This window comes from Colias croceus, chromosome Z (assembly GCF_905220415.1).
Source record: "Colias croceus chromosome Z, ilColCroc2.1".
In the NCBI taxonomy this organism is placed as follows: domain Eukaryota; kingdom Metazoa; phylum Arthropoda; class Insecta; order Lepidoptera; family Pieridae; genus Colias; species Colias croceus.
The window spans coordinates 8586068-8606231 of record NC_059568.1 but is presented as its reverse complement, the minus strand read 5'-3'; the positions used below and the strand labels follow the sequence as shown (position 1 = coordinate 8606231).

Here is a 20164-nt window from a genome sequence, read left to right as displayed (position 1 = left end):
GATTACTCAGTTGTAGAGATACCTAGGTATTTTATTGGTAGGTACATACTTTAATTAAGAAATAAATGATATTCTTATATGCAGATTTTTATTCTTATTTTATAATATTTATTATTATAATAATTATATAGAGATTAAAAAGAGAAATCTGATTCTCGTGTAAAATCTGTAAGTATCTATTTGCCAATATTATTTGTTATTGGTACCTAAATAGATAGAGTACAATCAATTCACTTTAAAACACGGATAGTTATACGATTTTAAATTTTACATACCTAGATTATATTTTATCCACAGATTTTATCGCTACCATACCCCGTGAACATTTTTAATATGTTGTTGGTTACATTATAGTTACCTACATTAGATAATAATTTCAGGAGCATCGATCGGAGATCGTAACCCAATAAAATTTTCGAAATAAGCAATTGTAGATACCTACATTGTGATACAGTTTACAAGTATCTAAAGGGTTTGTCCTTGCGATACAATTTATAGGTATTACAATTTACAATTTATATTTAAAAGTTACATAATTCAAAATGAGACAAAAAAAATAGACAATATTTCACATTATCTCAATATCGAGCAAAAAAATGTTTTCAGTCGTATCTATACTAATATTATAAAGCTGAAGAGTTTGTTTCTTTGTTTGAACGCGCTAATCTAAAGAATTACTTGTCCGATTCGAAAAATTCTCTCGATGTTGGATAGCCCATTTATCCAAAGCCACGATAAGACAAAGAGAAGCGGAACCAACGGGTGGAACCGTGGAGCGCAACTAGTATAATATATTTGTTTTTATAGCGGCAGCAGAAATACACTATCTATTAAATTCTCATATGCTTTCACGGCTCCTGAGAAATAGTATGGCGATGGATGGACCGATAGACACACAGTCAGAGAGACAGTCAGCGAAGTCTCATTAGTGGGGCCTGTTTGACCCTATTTAGTACGAAATACATATAGACCACAGAATCACAGATATTAATACTATGCTAGTAATGTAAATGGAAACATAAAATGTCCTTGAGTCCTTCTTTTAGGAAGTCGGTAAAAATGTGTGTATTGATCACATACGAATATTTACCTACTTTAACGGTAAGTTCATAAACTTGTCTAGTAAACCTTCCATTTCTATTAAATAATTCTACTTTTTAATATTTTTCATGCCTATACCACAGAATATATTAGTACTATAACAGTCTACACCTATACTACTGAACCGATTTGGATGTTTGGTGTAAGATTAGACTATGATAGGTTTTCTCCCGGAAATCTCACAAGAACGGGACCTATGTGGCCTGTGGGTTTTCCTTAGACAACACGTAATTAAACAATCATTAAGGAACCCACGATCCTTTCTTGGAGTTTTTTTTTTTAGTATAGTAAGTTAAAGATTTAATCCTAAATTTAACGCAAGGTGCAATGGAATGAGATTTTACAGATGAAAATTGCACATTAATTTTAAAATACATAGAAATGCTCAACCTCTCTGAATAAGGATGGCACTATAACACAATTTTTAAATAATATTTTTTGATTCAACTACATGTGTGAAATAAAAAAAAACACTTAATTGGAATCATCTTTATATTATTAATATTTTAAAAATTGAATATTTATTTTTTTATTAAATTACAATATAAATCATTCTGATGAGCTATAATATACAAAATATTGTTTATATATATATATATATATATATATATATATATATATATATATAGATATCTCCATGGGCACTATGTTGATCAAACGTGCCATATAGTTAGTAATTATTTGATCCGTTTTCACTTGTTGATCCGGTTGGTATTTGTGGATCCATTGCCACACCACCGTCCGTATGTGGATCCGAACGGAGCCACAAGTGTCACCATCAGTAATAATAATAATTACGTGCTTTTTATACAAATCCACCTTTTTTGCGTTTTAACTCTTGTTGATCCGATTCAAATGAGCCAATCAGAGCCCACCGAGCTCAGCCATTGGTCGCTTGCGGCCTTAGCCATTTGAAGGTTTAAAGACATTAATTCCCGTTTTAGAAACGTATGTTGCCGTTCGCCTTCCATAATTTGTTCGGATCTTCGGGAGGGCAAGATAGCTAGCTCGTCTATTAGGATAGTGGCGATTTGATGTTGAGATTATAATATTTGTATTTATGTTTTTATGTAGCGCTTTGCGGATGAACATACACGTATTATAAAAGTATAATTGTTTTAAATTCATTATTTTAGTGTCGTCGTAGATTTTATTTGTAGAAGTTAAAAAGGGATAGTTAAGGATAGTTTTAATGATTTTATTTTGTAAAATTTGGAGTGGCGCTAATTTATTTTTGTAAGCACTCCCCGATACTTCTATTAAATACATTAGGTTACTAACGTGTTTTAGATGGTGTGGCGTAATTTATGAGGAATGCAAGAAGTAATATTATGCAGAGATCTAGGAAGTGCTGATAATTTATTTTTTAGGTGGTCGATGTGATAATTCCATTTCAGAGAGCTGTCGATTCGCAAACCTAGGCATTTCTCGTGGGTTTTATGTTCTAATACAACACCGTTAATTTTAAGTGGAGCGTGTGGTGGAATAATTTTGTTATGAGCTTTGAATTTAGATATATTTATTTTTAGTAGATTGAATTTATTTATTTAATTTATTTAAATCATTTTGTGCTTGTGTGTCATCCGCATAAAGTGTTAGGTGACCATTTAGCTTTAAATCTTGGAAATTATTAATATAAATTAAAAAAGCAGTATGCCACATGTAATTGGTAAGGGAATGCTATCATGGTTATCTATTTTAACTATTCGTGATCGATTTTTTAAATATGATTTCAGCATATCTAGTGCTTTACCATTAATGTTAATGGATGCTAATTTCTTTATTAAAAGTTCGTGAGAAACGGCATCAAAGGCCTTTTGTAGGTCAATAAACACTCCCAAAACTATATTGTTTGCGTCAATGTTCTGTTTTATTTTAATAGTTAGGTCCATAGTCGCTGACAGAGTGTTATTTTTTGGCTTAAATCCGTATTGACGCACTGAAATAAAATTAAATGAGTCTAAATATTTTTCTAATCTCGTGTGTAAAATCTTCTCCAATATTTTTGACAATACTGGCAAAACCGAAATTGGCCTATAGTTACCAGGTTCAAATTTTGAGCCACTCTTATAGATAGGAGTTACCTTCGCTATTTTTAACGAGTCCGGAAAACGTCTTTGACTTATGGCTTGGTTAAAACAGTCGCTTAATATGTATGATTTAATTTTTAACCGACTTCAAAAAAAAGGAGGAGGTTATCAATTCGGCCGGTATGTTTTTTTTTATGTATGTACACCGATTACTCCGAGGTTTCTGAACCGATTTACTTGATTCTTTTTTGTTCGATGCGGGATGGTGTCGAATTGGTCCGATAAAAATTTTATTCGGATAGGCCCAGTAGTTTTTATTTTATGGGCATTTTTGTCTGTATTTGTAAATGTTGCAAGTGCAAGTTTGAAGTCGGTTGTTTTTAACGCAGTTATCTACTTGTTCTTTGATGCATTTAATTGCTTTTGTAGTAATACCATCAAGACCCGTACTACAGTTTGAATTAAGGTTATTTATAAGTATATATTTTTTTACTGGCTTCGGTAGGTCTGAACTTATTAGTGAGGTAATTTTTTAAAATTTCGTAGTAGTCTTTATATTTCCTCTCCTTTGAGTTATAAGATGTCGATTCTGGGAAACCAGTAAAAAATACATTTTTTTCGCGGCTCTTTCTGTCCCGTAGTTCCTTGATTAAGTTTTAAATTATATGAAGTTTATTATGATTAAATATTTAATTCCAGTGATTTTATTTTACTCTCACCCTAGTTTATCTGGGATTCTAATTGAGAAATAGTACTCTTCAATATGTTTTGTTCAGTAATTATCATACATGCTGATGACTTAATTTCATTGATTTGATTCGTATTTTGGCGAATTAAATTCAAGGATTGTTCGTTGGACGATTTAATTTCGGTAATTTGTGTTTTTACCTCAGAAATGTTTTCATGAATTTTGTTTACTATTTGTTCATTTGAGCATACATATTTTTCAAATAATGTACTAATACGGCTCAACTCCGACCGAATATCCTTCATATCATCACTACATCTGCAATCTTGTTCTAGCGGTTGTTTCCGTTTTCTGTAAGTAATTTAAGTATCAGTTGGCGTAGAACTCGTAGAAAACGAACTTAGCTTCGATAGATCGGGATGCAATCCACCGGCAGTACCCACTGCACCACTGCTGGTTAAACGTGTTGGCGATCTGCGTACACTCATATTTACTCCGTAATGGATAATTTGTGCAGGAATATGAGTCGTCATTTGTTTGACCTAAATCTAACATTTTAATTATTTTATCAGATTGATATCAGAATCAGGGCATAGGCGAACGCTACACGTCAATAAATATTATGATAATTATCTTGATATTTACTGATGATTCAAGAGGTAGGTTGTTATTTGTAGGATGCATACTACTTGAGAATTATCACCGTCACTGTATGACGAAAGGTTCGTCCAAATATTTAGGGTTCCGTATTTTTAGTTTCACAACGTTTTCTATAAGTTTCAATTGAATTACGGTCGACTTCTTCAACTTCCATAAAACTCAGGAGATTTTTTGCAAGTGCATATAAATGGAACAGATCAACATACGACTTATGATTTGGTATATAAACGGCGTCAAGAAGTGTTTGAGCATTTCAAAATTTGAACCGTTACGGAGTCGAGTTCGTCTAGTCTAGGCGGATTTAGCAATGTATGGAACATTACCTAACTATAATATGTTTGTGTACGGAGCCAACAAATACTGTAGTGTTTACGAAAAATTAATCTACGTTACATAATATACAGTTTCGTTCTGTCGGATCAAATAAAGCTGTAATTTTGATAATATAAATGGATCTGATCAACATACGACTTTGGATTTGGTATATAAAACGGAGCCAACAAGTGTTTATGGGTTTCTGAATTTCGGCCGTTACGGAGTCGATTCAGTTCGAGATCTTAGCAATAAAAATGTTGAGTATATCAATTTCTCCACGAATACGTTTGGCAACATCGCTCAAATATTTGCGCCGTTGCCACTCCGGGCAAGATCTATGCAACCGGAGTCGAGTAATATTGGGGTAAAGGTGGAGTCAGGAATGCACGGCAGTCGGGCTGGATCAACTTAGTGCCCAAGTTGGTATTTATATATATATATATATATATAAATACCAACTTGGGCACTAAGTTGATCCAGCCCGACTGCCGTGCATTCCTGACTCCACCTTTTCCCCGATATTACTCGACTCCGGTTGCATAGATCTTGCCCGGAGTGGCAACGGCGCAAAGTTTTGGGCGATGTTGCCAATCGTATTCATGGAGAAATTGATATACTCAACATTTTTATTGCTAAGATCTTGAACTGAATCGACTCCGTAACGGCCGAAATTCAGAAACCCATAAACACTTGTTGGCTCCGTTTTATATACCAAATCCAAAGTCGTATGTTGATCAGATCCATATATATTATCAAAATTAAAGCTTTATTTGATCCGACAAAACGAAACTGTATATTAAGTAACGTAGATTAATTTTTCGTAAACACTGCAGTATTTGTTGGCTCCGTACACAAACATAGGTAATGTTCCATACATTGCTAAATCCGCCTAGACTAGACGAACTCGACTTCGTAACGGTTCAAATTTTGAAATGCTCAAATACTTCTTGACTCCGTTTTATATACCAAATCATAAGTCGTATGTTGATCTGTTCCATTTATATTCACTTACATGACATTGACATGCGGATATGAAATTAGGGCTAGCAAAAAATCTCCTGAGTTTTATGGAAGTTGAAGAAGTCGACTGTAATTCAATTGAAACTTATAGAAAACGTTGTGAAACTAAAAATACGGAACCTTTCGTCATACAGTGACGGTGATAATTCTCAAGTAGTATGCAGCCTACAAATAACAACCTACCTCTTGAATCAGGGCAACTCTTTGGCGAACTCTACACGTAAGATCCATATTGTGATCCGTCATTATTTACTATCTGATTACGATATTTATTGACGTGTAGGGTAGTGTATTGACGGATCACAATACAGGGTTAGTCTTCAATGACCAGCCAAAATTTAAAATTAAGATCTAGATATTAAACCAAAGGTACATTTGAATCATTATTGTCGAATAAAATAAAATAAAAATAAAAGCATTCATTTGAAAATGTCTTAAAAATTGCCTAAATCGTAAACACCGCCAGAATCAATGCACTTGGGTGCGTGCGCGCATCGCCAAATTTATGTGTGTGCTAACTTCTACCTATCTAGGTTGTTTAACTGAATTGTGCTTTTGTAATGTCCACACGTTCGCTTTTTAGTGGTGGACAGGAATGAAATCTAATTTAAAAAAAAACGTTATTTTTTTCATTAGATCTAAAATGTTATCGATTCTGAACCATTTCTGAAAATTTGGCCAGTCATTGAAAACTAACCCTGTATATCGCTGGATTTCTGGAACTCCTTGTGATCTGATCCCAGGACCTACATCGCAATATTTATCTTGCCGTCATCACTTCTGGCTCGTACAAAGAACGTTTCAGTACTGACGCGATATGTATTTATGGTGTAGGGTGTGCTGTGATCCCTCCCAAGATACATCAGTAAATATCAAGATAATTATCATAATATTTATTGACGTGTAGCGTTCGCCTTTGCCCTGATTCTGATATCAATCTGATAAAATAATTAAAATGTTAGATTTAGGTCAAAAACAAATGACGACTCATATTCCTGCACAAATTATCCATTGCGGAGTAAATATGAGTGTACGCAGATCGCCAACACGTTTAACCAGCAGTGGTGCAGTAGGTACTGCCGGTGGATCGCATCCCGATCTATCGAAGCTAAGTTCGTTTTCTACGAGTTCTACGCCAACTGATACTCAAATTACTTACAGACAACGGAAACAACCGCTAGAACAAGATTGCAGATGTAGTGATGATATGAAGGATATTCGGTCGGAGTTGTGCCGTATTAGTACATTATTTGAAAAATATGTATGCTCAAATGAACAAATAGTAAACAAAATTCATTCAATTAAACATTCATTTCAACATTTCATTCAATTAAACAAAATCATTTCGGCGGTATGGCAACCATTTAGAATCGTCTGAAAAGTATGGCATGGCGATTTTCGTAAATGGCTGCACGACGATGGTTGCCTGTGCAAAAGATAGCCTGGTACCAATGGTTGAATTGTTTTTTAAAATCAACGCATTCGCGTCGGTATGGCGGGATTTATGTCACACCGGAAAAGTATGGCATGACACTACCGTCTACATCTTTTTTATGGGCTATCGGTAAATTCTAAAATTTTTGTGTTACAAATCGTTTGACTTTCGCTATTTTTCCGACGAGTTCGACTAACGCCCACGCGACTAAGCCGCCGGTACCAGCGTTCACACCATCATTTTTCTTTTTGTCATTGCGTACTAAGACCCCTGTAGAACCGCCATCCTGTTACAAATGACTCGAAATTTTGTGTCAATATCTCCCGATCTACTAGGTTTGCGAATCGACAGCTCTCTAAAATGGAATCATCACATCGACCACCTAAAAAATAAATTATCAGCACTTCTTAGATCTCTGCGTAATATTACTTCTTGCATTCCTCATAAATTACGCCACACCATCTACAACACGTTAGTAAAGCCGCACCTAATTTATTTAATAGAAGTATGGGGGAGTGCTTACAAAAATAAATTAGCGCCACTCCAAATTTTACAAAATAAAATCATTAAAACTATCTTTTACTATCCTTTTTTAACTAAAAAAATCTACGACGACACTAAAATAATGAATTTAAAACAATTATACTTTTATAATACGTGTATGTTCATCCGCAAAGCGCTACATAAAAACATAAATACAAATATTATATTCTCAACATCAAATCGCCACTATCCTAATAGACGAGCTAGCTATCTTGCCCTCCCGAAGATCCGAACAAATTATGGAAGGCGAACGGCAACATACGTTTCTATAACGGGAATAAATGTCTTTAAACCTTCAAATGGCTAAGGCCGCAAGCGACCAATGGCTGAGCTCGGTGGGCTCTGATTGGCTCATTTGAATCGGATCAACAAGAGCTAAAACGCAAAAAAGGTGGATTTGCATAAAAAGCACGTAATTATTATTATTACTGATGGTGACACTTGTGGCTCCGTTCGGATCCACATACGGACGGTGGTGTGGCAATGGAGCTATATATATATATATATATATATATATATATATATATATATATATATATATATATATATATATCTTATGAGATGTCAAACAATTTCTTTTAAGTATGATTAAACAATTTTGTCAATTAATTGTAAATGAAATTATCTTCAGCCATTTTAATTTTGTCATAAGATTGTGTAATGTCAATTATAATAGTAATAAACACTGTCACAAAATGACATATTTTGTATGATTCTTTATCAATTATGGGCAGTTTACACAGGAGTAGTACTTAGTGCTTGTCACACAACTAAGCCCCAATATTGACCAATGAGAAGTACTTAACTGTTTTCACATAGGAGATTGTACAAGGTATTAGTGAACAGTACTATTCACCAATATAACTAACTAACTAAGCACTTATCTCTCAGTTTACACATTGATTCTTAGTTTTAGTGACAAGCACTTAGTTGCTAAAGCCATGTAAACTGGTCATTACACAGTTATAATCTTAATTAATGTGAAATATTAACTATTTTTCTTCTAGTTCCTTGAATCTCGCTTTCAGTTGCTTTGTGTAGCTGTCCAAGCTATACGCGCTTGCCTCAAACTGACTCACTTGAGCATCAATATCGTCAATTTGCGATAATAGAGGTTTAAGGACTGTTTCATCTGTAAATAATTTAAAATTAATGTTAAAAGACATAAGAATTTAAAGACAGTAAATAACCAAATTGATTTAGAAAGGTAGGTCTGAGAATAGACCATAAGCTTTATTTTTTATGCCTAGAGTATAGTTTCCAAGCTTTTTATAATAATAATTGGAATTGAGATACATACTAAGTATATATAGTAAGTCAGTGCAGGTGACTCTTGTGGTACATAATATAATATAGCCTATAGCACTCCAGGATCACACTATATCCAACAATATAAAAAAGGAAAGAAGATTAGGTCTCAGTTAATTCAGAGAAGCATGTGTAAAAAAACAAACACTATTCTGCTTTAAATAATAATTGAATATAAAAAAAAATATTATTTATGAAAAGACTTAACAGACATGAAAATTAATAATCATAAATTTTCATATTATAATAATTATTGTTGATATAGATCAAAAGCCCATGACGGCCAGACTTTCCTTTCTTTAGGAAAGTTGAAAATTTCTCTGTATATGTCTCCGATACAGATAAGAACGACTAGCGATTATCAAGTCTGAGTTGTGGTTACTTTGGCAGGAAACACGTAGTAAAGGTGTATAAAATTGTACCTAACTTTCATTATACTTTAAAAGCAAAATTTTATACATGTTACTTGGGGACGTATAAAAAGATGTTACCTCAAGAGCCGGGCAGTTTTCATGGTTCTTACATCTTACCAGACACATTTAAAAAATAACTAACATATCATCAAATTAACGTTACTACCTAAAAGTGTATCAAATATGAAATAACCCAATAAAACATTAGTTTACTATAATTAATGATTAAAAAATAATAGTATAATAAGTTATTACTTATCTTTTACGGGGACTTATGTTGATGGAATTTCACGTATCTCGATGACATAATAACAAAGTCATCGAGATACGTGAAATTCCATCGACATAAGTCCCCGTAAAAGATAAGTAATAACTTTATTACTTATATTATACTATTATTTTTTAGTCATTAATTATAGTAAACTAATGTTTAGTGGGCTATTTCATATTTGATACACTTTTAGGTAGTAGGTAACGTTAATTTGATGATATGTTAGTTATTTTTTAAATGTGTCTGGTAAGATGTAAGAACCATGAAAACTGTCCTGCTCTTGAAATAACATCTTTTTATACGTCTCCAAGTAACATATATACAATTTAGCTTTTATACTATAATGAAAGTTAGGTACAATTTTATACACCTTTACTACGTGTTTCCTGCCAAAGTATCCACAACCCAGACTTGATAATCGCTAGTCGTTCTTATCTGTATCGGAGACATATACAGAGAAACTTTCAACTTTCCTAAAGAAAGGAAAGTCTGGCCGTCGTGGGCTCAGATTAATAAGACATAACTTACACATTTCATTGTATTCATTCAAAGTCTTTGTTAAATTGACAGTAAGATTTTTGAGATCAGCATATTTAGTTATAGCCAATCTATTGATCTCTTCAAGTAGTACGTAGTGATCCTGAAAACAATTAACATTGATTAGGGTAATAATAATTTTCGTTTCACTATTTATATTCAGTTATTGGTCAAATATATGGTTTTATTATTATTTATTATACATTCTCATGTTTCTAATTCATGCCAATCTTTTGTAAGGGAGTGGCACATACCGTTATAAATTGTCTTTAAAGTAAGCTCTTACATCTAACAGAAAATAATTTATCTCACATAGACACATGCTATTATAAAATTCTCATTGCGTTTATATAATAAACTAGCGGTCTGGCCCGGCTTCACCCATGGTACGTTTTCTCTTCATAAGAACCATCCTAGTACTTCAAGGAATATCATAAAAAAGAAATCAGTTTAGCCATTCTCAAGTTTTGCCCTTACTAACATTAGCGATGCATTTTTATTAAATAGATAACATCTGTACTGAACATGGCAAGAAACATGACCGATTTTTTAAAACTACATAGAATTAGACTGACACAATGAAGAAATAGTCATAAACCTTATATTTACATACCTGTCCAGCTGACATTTCCCCCTGCAAGTAGTCATTGGTCCGCTTGAAAAGTTGTGTTGCTAATCGGCTTATGACTGGATCATGTGGATCTAATACTTCGAAGCTTGAACAGCTCGGAGATACATGAAGATCTGAAGACAAGATACAAAAATATTTATCATTGAATGAATTATGAAATTCTTTTTGGAATAAATAAATATGTAAACAAACCGATATTCTTTTCCTCCGTTGACCACTTTTCTTCCTCTGACATCCTGGTGTTGTCTGATCCTACTGAATATAAAGAATATTATATAAAATTAGTGATTATCTAAATAAGCATAAAATTAAGCCCTTTCCCTAATAGGTTTTTATTACGAATTGCATCTACCTTTACAATTTATCTCACTATTTTACTTTCACATAGACTTCATCTAAACAAGAAAATATCGATTCTTATTTGTTAAAAATACCTCTTGAATGAATAGAAATAATACACCAAGTAGGAATTTGGGTCTTGGGAACTGGCCAGGGGGCCAGGGCCACTGGGAAATGACAATTGAGCAATGAGCATTGACATCAATTGACATCTGTGATCTGACAATTAAAATAGTAACATTGTGACATTTTTGACAGCGTTTTCCTGTATTTTCCACACACTGAAAACAGCGTTCATGTGTGGTTTGTGGTTGATTATTGTTGTTGTAAGCAATTTCAAAAAATTTTAGAAAATATTAGGTACCTACTTTACTTAAGCGTGTCCCAGACAGACGCGGCCTGCGGTGGCGGTGGCGGTGGCGGTCAGTTGGATGACTTGAAAGTTCTAGGAACGACATAGACAGACGCGGCCTGGACGCGGTCACAGCGCGGCTTACCGCGGCCGCAAGCCCCGCCCTGTCCGCCACCGCTTCTGTGTGAATGAGCGCGCGGACATGAGGCGGTCATTACGCGATCAGTTGTAAATTTTTGCAACAGGCCGCGTGTACCGCGTGAAATTATGCCTATAAACACTGAGTTGTTTATTCAAACAGTGCAAAATTACCCAGTTTTGTATCATACATCACATAAAGACTTACTACTCTTACGTACTCTTAAGAAATAGCTCTGTATAATTGGCGCATGCTGTGTTAACCTCTAATTATTTGTTACTTTATCGCAAGAACTATATGTTATATAATATTTATATTAAAGAATCATTGTAAACAAATGTTGGTTGACCAAATAAATAAATAAATAAATACTAAAAAAACAACAGAATTAAAAACAAAATATGGGCAATAAAAGCAATAAAACTTCGTACGATTGGCCATTACTAACGTCCACTTGCAGGTGAGACTCGAGAGCTAATGTGCCGCTGTAGGTTAGAATGACCGCCACCGCGGCCGCGGCAGTATATTGTTATCACGGTCAAGCAAGAAGGCAACAGCAGATCGCCACCGCAGGCCGCGTCTGTCTGGGACAGGCTTTATGCCTATACATGAGATTCTGGTTTACTTATAATTACAAATACCACAGTGCAGGTAATATCGCTATTATAAAATTATGATCGAGCATTACATAAACAATTTCAATCTAATCATAAACTTTTTTATTCACAATAAAACTTGCCAACTTTCTCAATAACTTTCTCTAATTTTGAGCAAACTTAGAGTAAGTACACATTGGGCGTTTTGAAACGCGCGCTTTGCTAATCGTACGGGAGCTAGCAACGTTTAAAAAAAAGTCATTTTAGTATAGTTGGGTTTTTGATATACTGTTTCTCTTGCTATTTCGGTTAGAGTCCGGGCTGTCTGGCTGGCCGCAGTGGTTGCGTTTATTAGTGCGCATCTTATCTGCACAGGAAAATATCCTTAATTTATAGTCATTTTTAACGCGTAATTTTTAATCTTTTGCCTATAGAAATTGTAGAAAATGAGATAACTAAACATAAACGACAATGGGTAAGAAAATGGATTTAGGGATGTAATATCCCAAAGGCACTCGTTTTTGCCATATAATTGCACCAATTTGAAGGTTTCGTCTTCGCTTACGGGTCATTTTTATCGCCAGCGAAAAAAACGTGGTCACTCGTCAACGCAGCGGCAATGACTAACCAAGCACTGACTTGTTTGTTTACACGGGGTTTATTTGGCTGACTTGGGGGTGCGCGGGTAGCGGGGGGCGCCAACTGACTCTAAAATATTCGAGTCCGAATATTCAACTCAGCGCTGACTTCAAGCCTCTGTACTGACTTCAAATCTGTTTACACAGGGTTTTTTTCGGGTCAGCACTGATTTGCCTCGAATTTGTAGTCAGTTACTGACCCTGTGTAAATCAGCACTATCTGCACTGGCCCTATTTTTCTTGAATTTTTTTTCTTGAAATGAAATGACGTGTCGTTACCTGTTTTGCTAGTTATCTTTAGGCTGCAGTTAGACGACGCGCGCGGTGGCTGTTCAGTCATAGCAAATTTATGTTTTATAAACTAGGGCGTAAAGTTGAAATTAATTTTGAGTAACTAACTGCGCGGTGGCCGCGCGGTGTCTGCGCGCTCGATCGCGTGGTGGCCGCGCGGCCACCGCGCAGTTAGTTACTCAAATTAATTTCAACTTTACGTTCAACTGGAAATGGTCCGGGTTCGCAGTGGCGTGGCTGACCGCGCGGCCGCCGCGCGGCTGACACGCTGTAACATTCCGTGTCATATAAACGCGCCCTTAGAGCAAGTACACATTGGGCGCTCGGCGTTGCGTTAAGCGCGAGTTGATAGCGTACATACAGCGCGCTTAGTACGGCATTCAGCGCGCGTGTAGGGCGAACATACTTTTGGATCAGTTCGAAAATGAACGTCGAAGAGATCGCTTGTGTGTAGCTCGACGACGACGAAGACAAAGAGAATATTATGCACCTAATACAGAGATGGACTGACGTCTGTTACATTATAACTCGAAAAAAAAAACAATACGGGGCCTAAGTTCTTTAATTATTTTAGAATGTTTGTAAACAAGAATTGAATTTATCTTATTCTTATAATCGGGACATTCTAATCATTCTATATGCCAGATAGCTGGTCGCTTTTGGATTTATCTATAAAGAAATCTGTATCAAAATGCTCGATCTCCATTTCTTTTCAAAAAGTGCGTCCTCTCTACACAAAAGCGCGCGTTGAAATGTACAGCAATATGACCGCTCATGTATCTCGAAGCGCAAGGCTGACGCTCTCACTACGCGCGTTTGAACGAAAATCTCAAAGCGCGCGTTTTACGCGCGCTTGATCAGAAACGCGCGCTTGCATGTGTACACTTCAATAGAATTCGAGGTTCTCGAAACGCGCGTTATCGTATAAGTCATAGGAGGTAGCAACGTTGACAAGAGAGAATTTTAGTATAGTTGATTCTTTGATATACTGTTCCTCTAGCTATTTCGGTTAGAGTTGGGGCTGTCTGGCTGGCCGCAGTGGTTGCGTTTAGTGCGTTTATTAGTGCGCATCTTATCTGTACAGGAAAATATCCTTCATTTAAAGTCATTTTTTAACGCGTAATTTTTAATCTTTTGCCTTTAGATAGATCCAAGATAGATCCATCAGACATAATTTTTTTTATTGCAAGACGTTTTTTTCGTTGTTAAATAGGTGCCAGATGCAATTTTTTATTTAAAATAATTAAAATGTCATCGAAATAAGTGAAATTCTATCAAGATGAAATAGTTGCGGAGACAAAGTTGCTCGTGCGCGCTAGCTCGATTTCTATATTATTATTAGTTAACTCGAATTCAACAGCAAAATTGATAAATTTTTAATTAAAAAAAAATAAAATAAAAATAAATCGTCGGTTCAGATGTTTTCGTGAATTCATTTTTCCCACTGACTTCACAAACGTGTGGTCACCGTGAGAAACGCACCACTCTTCATGTAAACTAAAATACTATTCAAAATCCAACAACATATCTATTCCCGAGGAGGATCGAAGATATGCGAAAGGTAGCGCGCTGCGCTTTTTTCTAGTAGGTAGTAGAGGGAATATACTAAAAATATAAATTATGTACTTGCAAATTTAATTTATTAGAATCCAAACAAAATGTATTTATTAATTAAAAAGTATACAAAAGCCTATTAAAAACATCTAAAATTAATAAATCAATATTCTTCACCACCTTCACCTTCACCCTCGCCCGAATCCATCCCAACTTCTTCATAGTCCTTTTCTAGGGCAGCTAGATCTTCACGAGCTTCTGAAAATTCACCTTCTTCCATACCTTCGCCGACGTACCAGTGAACAAATGCTCTTTTGGCATACATCAAGTCAAACTTATGATTCAAACGAGACCACGCTTCTGCGATCGCTGTCGTGTTGGATAACATGCAAACAGCTCGTTGTACTTTAGCTAAGTCACCACCAGGCACTACAGTAGGAGGTTGGTAATTTATTCCAACTTTGAAACCCGTTGGACACCAATCCACAAACTGTATAGTACGTTTTGTTTTTATGGTTCCAATGGCCGCATTTACATCCTTAGGAACTACGTCACCACGATAAAGCATGCAACATGCCATATATTTTCCATGCCTAGGATCACATTTAACCATTTGATTGGCAGGTTCAAAGCATGCATTAGTAATTTCTGCGACGGATAATTGTTCGTGATACGCTTTTTCTGCAGAAATAACTGGCGCATAAGTTACTAAAGGGAAATGGATTCGTGGGTAGGGCACTAAATTGGTTTGAAATTCCGTTAAATCTACGTTTAATGCTCCATCAAATCTTAAGGACGCGGTAATCGATGATACTATTTGGCCAATTAGACGGTTTAAGTTAGTATAGGTGGGCCTCTCAATATCCAAGTTTCTTCTGCATATATCATAAATAGCTTCATTATCAACCATAAAAGCCGCATCAGAATGCTCCAGAGTAGTGTGAGTTGTTAAAATTGAATTATAGGGCTCTACAACTGCAGTAGATATTTGTGGCGCAGGATATATCGCAAATTCTAGTTTAGACTTCTTGCCATAGTCAACTGAAAGCCTCTCCATTAGAAGTGAAGCGAAACCTGATCCAGTACCGCCACCAAAGGAATGGAATATCAAAAAGCCTTGCAGACCCGTACATTGATCAGCTAATTTCCTCACTCTATCTAGAACTAAGTCTACTATTTCTTTACCAATAGTGTAATGTCCTCTAGCGTAGTTATTGGCAGCATCCTCTTTGCCCGTTATAAGTTGTTCTGGATGGAACAATTGACGATACGTTCCTGTACGTACTTCATCAACAACTGTAGGCTCCAAATCTATAAATACTGCTCTGGGAACATGCTTACCAGCACCAGTTTCACTAAAAAATGTGTTGAAAGAGTCATCTCCTCCACCCACAGTCTTGTCGGATGGCATTTGCCCATCAGGCTGAATTCCATGTTCTAAGCAATATAATTCCCAGCAAGCATTACCAATCTGGACTCCTGCCTGCCCACCATGTATGGATATGCACTCACGCATTTTTTAGAAAAAAAACTCAACCTTAAAATATATTTTATGGATCGCTGACTTGCTCCTTTCCGTACGGACCAAACTTTAAAATGATAAATAAAATTTTTCTTTTCCACTATAATTCCAAATTTGAATAAATTTTATTTCGTTGCTTTTTTATATAACCAATAAGTTATATAAAAAAAGAGGTAAGCTTATTATTAATTAATTTTTTTATAGTATAAAAATGTGGATATATAGCATTGGAAGAGGTCTACGTCCAGCAGTGGATAACAAAAGGCTGATGATGAAAGATGAATATAAAAATTAAAAATGAATCCCAAAATGTGTTGGTAAGCGCATAAATGAACGGTTGAACTGATATCGTTAATTATTTTTTTTTTAATATATTATGTATTCCCTAGCAGCCTTTTCCAACCTCTTTTAAGGGCGGATGCATAGGCGCCATTATGTAGCCTGTAGGATTATATATTAACAAATCAATTGGCAAATACCGTTGCAGGTGCCCGCGAATTCATTCACGTGAAATATAGACGTTAACAAATGGAGGATTTCAATTAAATACACACAGGTACTTCTAATGTCACCTCTACACATAGGCCAGCGCATTCGCCAATGCGCTGGCGGTGCGCTTGCAAACGCGCTTGTGAGTAATCCACACATTGGGAGGTCGTTCAGTATGCTTTGGTTCGAGCCAATGTGCGGATGGATTCAAAATGGATGTAACAAACAAAGAAATAAACACACTTTCACATTTATAATATTAAAATAATAATAAAGTAGGATGCTCTTTGTGAAGTAAAACATTGTGAGGAAAACGGCATGTCCAAGAACCTTATTTATTTGGCACTTTTAATACCTACATACAACATTTTTATTTTTATTGGACTTATTTTTTGGGTTCCACAGGCAGTTTTCACTCTGATAGAGCTCAATAAATTTAAATGTTTCCTCGTTACTCATATTTTTCGCCATTTTGTCAAGTTAGGTGTTAATTCGCCGCAAGAAAAATACGTGCACTCGTTTGATCGCGCGGCCAATGTGTGGATGGTGCGCCAAGCTTGCGACAAGTGTCCTTTGATGTTGCCGACACCGCGCGGCAAGCTCGCAAGCGCGCCGGTTAACGTTCAAATACCTACCGCCAATGCACAAACGCCCGTTCTACATATTGGACCAGTGCATGTGCCAACGCGCTTGCCAACGCGTTGGCCTATGTGTAGTGCCGGCACAAGATATAAAAGTATGGGTGCTGTAACAGCTAAGCTCAAAAATGTGAAACAATACGATCGTTTGAATTTTCGTTGTAACTGTAGCTGGGCTCTGAGTTTCACATCAAATGTTCTTTAACTTTGATTTTTATAAGTTAACAGAAAATATAAGAGAAAATGCAACTCAAACTAGGCAACTTTTGCTAATCATTTCTATTGATGCTCGACGAATTCGGCTATATTTTTAAGCTATTGCATAGCTTCTATCGCGGGCCTTGAGCGCGGGGACCGAATCGAGAAATTCCGTAACGAAAAAACCTCACGCTCCCCACTCCGATGGGCGGAGGTGTGGCTTGAAGGCATAGCATGCAATAGCTTTACCGCGGCAGTCCCCGAGTGCCACACGTCGTTTTTATGGATTCAGACTTAGATCATTAAGTTCAGTGGATTAATACTGGTGATAAAATTGACCGTCCATAAGATGTATGTGTCCAGTGTATATTAAATTCGCGTTATCTAAGGAATGGTAACTCTTGAGCATTTTTATAGAGAATTTTAAGATCTAGAACTTTTTTGAGGTAGTTTCTTTATAAAATTTACCGTTTTCGAGAAAAACTCAAAACCTGAAATTTTAACCTTTGACCCAGAATACCTTTAGAAGCGGCCAATAGACAATTGGGGACTTTTGTTTTTTTTTTTTTATGGTGAACTAAAGCCTAAAGGTCTTCACTGTGTCTTGTTATTTAGATTTCTATGGTCTTCACCAAAATTTGGCTCTGTAGGAATTTTTGTTCGTTCGTTTTTTTTTAATATTTGGAGTTGGTACTCCAAATTTTTTTTGTGGCTTAATAAGCTTTAATTTGACATTTTTCCTTACAGTCAAAGACCCCTCCATCAATATAGAAATATCGATAACTTTTATTAGAATCCATACTATGGTTTCACCGAGATCAGTTATGGGCGTAGTTAGTGGTGTGACTTCAAATACAAATACAAAAATGAATTGATGTGTTTCTATAGGTTGGGTTAATAAATAGACAAAACAAATAAAAACAGCATTAAATATCAAAATACATGCAAAAGCAATAAATAGTTTATTAAGTAGTCCCTAGACGGTACCGCAAGTATGAAATGCAATAACTTATAAAATTAAAACTAAGCGATCATGCGGCATGCCAGTCATACTTGCAGCTAGAAAAAAGAAGCAGCACACCAATCAACTACAAGTGCGTAGTATGAATTCATCATGTTGCATAATTTTCTATTTTTCTAGAATTTTCCACAATATTTAATTGTTCAGAACACAAAGACGACATCCAATCTTTTCCAGCTTTTTCATTTTTGAGGTACACTTTTAAATTTTTAGAGAGAGTCCTGAAAAAAAAATAAAAATATGTAGTTTATTTACCCTTCTTAATTTCATATAATACTACAATCATTGTAAGATATTTACGACAGCTTATGTACCTTAGTATCCAGTTAAATAAATTTAATATGATTCCCGACGTGTGATAGACTGTTCTTGTAAGCAATGTTAGAAAAACCACAGTATTTGCGACAAGGAAGCACAATAGCAGAATACAATCCTTAAGGGCATGTTTCACATTCCTCTCTTTGCTGTATCGAGGAGTAAATGCACAGTGCCTTTAAAAAAATAATTGATATTATCTAGCATTGCACCTTCATCTTGACTTTATTAGTAAGTAGGTACTAATATAGAAGTTAACCTTATATTGTAGGCGACACACATATCATACACATCTTCTAAAATCTTATTAAACATACTCGGTTTCTTTCTCTCAAAAGGATACTCGAGATTTCGTTTATTCGGTACAAATATAATATTAGAATTTCTAGCTTCTCGAAGATATGTATTGCTCAGGATAGCACAGCTACAAGAGTCCCTTTTTATTCCAACACACGAACAAGAACTCATTTTGAAAAATCAACAAGTTTCCAACCAATATTGCGAACAGGTATGTGAAAATAAATAATTAAGGCATAGTCATAGCCTCTCTCATAAGAAAAGCGTTTTTTGTTACGTTTAATCTAACATTGGGTGGGTTGGGTGGGTTTAATATTTACCATTTGAGCACAATTTGAGTGTGACAAAAACTTGACAAAAACCTTGTAAATTCTTCAATGACATTTTATGTCAGTAAAAGATAATTCCTTGGATTTATTGTGTGGATATTTCATGAGAAAAGAGAATGATGACATCACAGGATGACATAATCATTCTTCTTTGATCTGTATCAACCACAGGTATCAACTATCAAGACAATTTTGTGCATTACCACTGCATTACCCTTGCATTAACTACCTATTCTGGTTAAATACATTGGTTTTTTCTTTCAAATCTGGTGAAATATCACATGTTTCTTACATACATTTTCTATACAAAAAATATATCTCGAAAAATATTCAATTTAACAAGAAAAAACTAAAATCTACATCTAAAAATAAGAGTTATCCTAGTTATTTGACTAGTTTTATTAAATTCTGTGATTTAATTATAATCACATTATAATTTATTGTATATGAGTTGATAGATGTCCCGATAGCTTACAACCACAGCTTACAACAAA

At 35.2% G+C, this 20164-nt stretch overlaps 3 protein-coding genes across 6 annotated transcripts; all 3 read right to left on the bottom strand.

Moving 5' to 3' along the window:
• Positions 1-8413: 8413 nt before the first annotated feature.
• LOC123705494 (biogenesis of lysosome-related organelles complex 1 subunit 2) lies at positions 8414-11519 on the bottom strand. 4 transcript variants are annotated; one of them, XM_045654281.1, is made up of 5 exons: positions 11387-11519; positions 11145-11207; positions 10935-11065; positions 10313-10424; positions 8414-8924 (listed from the first exon to the last, which is right to left on the bottom strand). In XM_045654281.1, exons 2-5 carry the CDS (start codon positions 11185-11187, stop codon positions 8785-8787), a joined length of 426 nt encoding a protein of 141 aa, XP_045510237.1. In that variant the 5' UTR covers positions 11188-11207; positions 11387-11519; the 3' UTR covers positions 8414-8784. The 4 variants fall into 4 exon arrangements, with proteins under 4 accessions (XP_045510237.1, XP_045510238.1, XP_045510239.1 ...); XM_045654282.1 differs by having other exon boundaries at positions 11305-11477; XM_045654283.1 differs by having other exon boundaries at positions 11145-11204; positions 11305-11477.
• Positions 11520-15000: 3481 nt separating this feature from the next.
• On the bottom strand, positions 15001-16464 carry LOC123705012 (tubulin alpha-1 chain-like). Its single transcript, XM_045653562.1, has one exon. It carries the CDS (start codon positions 16375-16377, stop codon positions 15025-15027), a length of 1353 nt encoding a protein of 450 aa, XP_045509518.1. The 5' UTR covers positions 16378-16464; the 3' UTR covers positions 15001-15024.
• A 2226-nt stretch (positions 16465-18690) lies between these two features.
• On the bottom strand, positions 18691-19601 carry LOC123705013. Its single transcript, XM_045653563.1, has 3 exons — positions 19304-19601; positions 19044-19220; positions 18691-18950 (listed from the first exon to the last, which is right to left on the bottom strand). The coding sequence occupies exons 1-3, from the start codon at positions 19510-19512 to the stop codon at positions 18821-18823; spliced, it is 516 nt and encodes a 171-aa protein (XP_045509519.1). The 5' UTR covers positions 19513-19601; the 3' UTR covers positions 18691-18820.
• Positions 19602-20164: the final 563 nt, after the last annotated feature.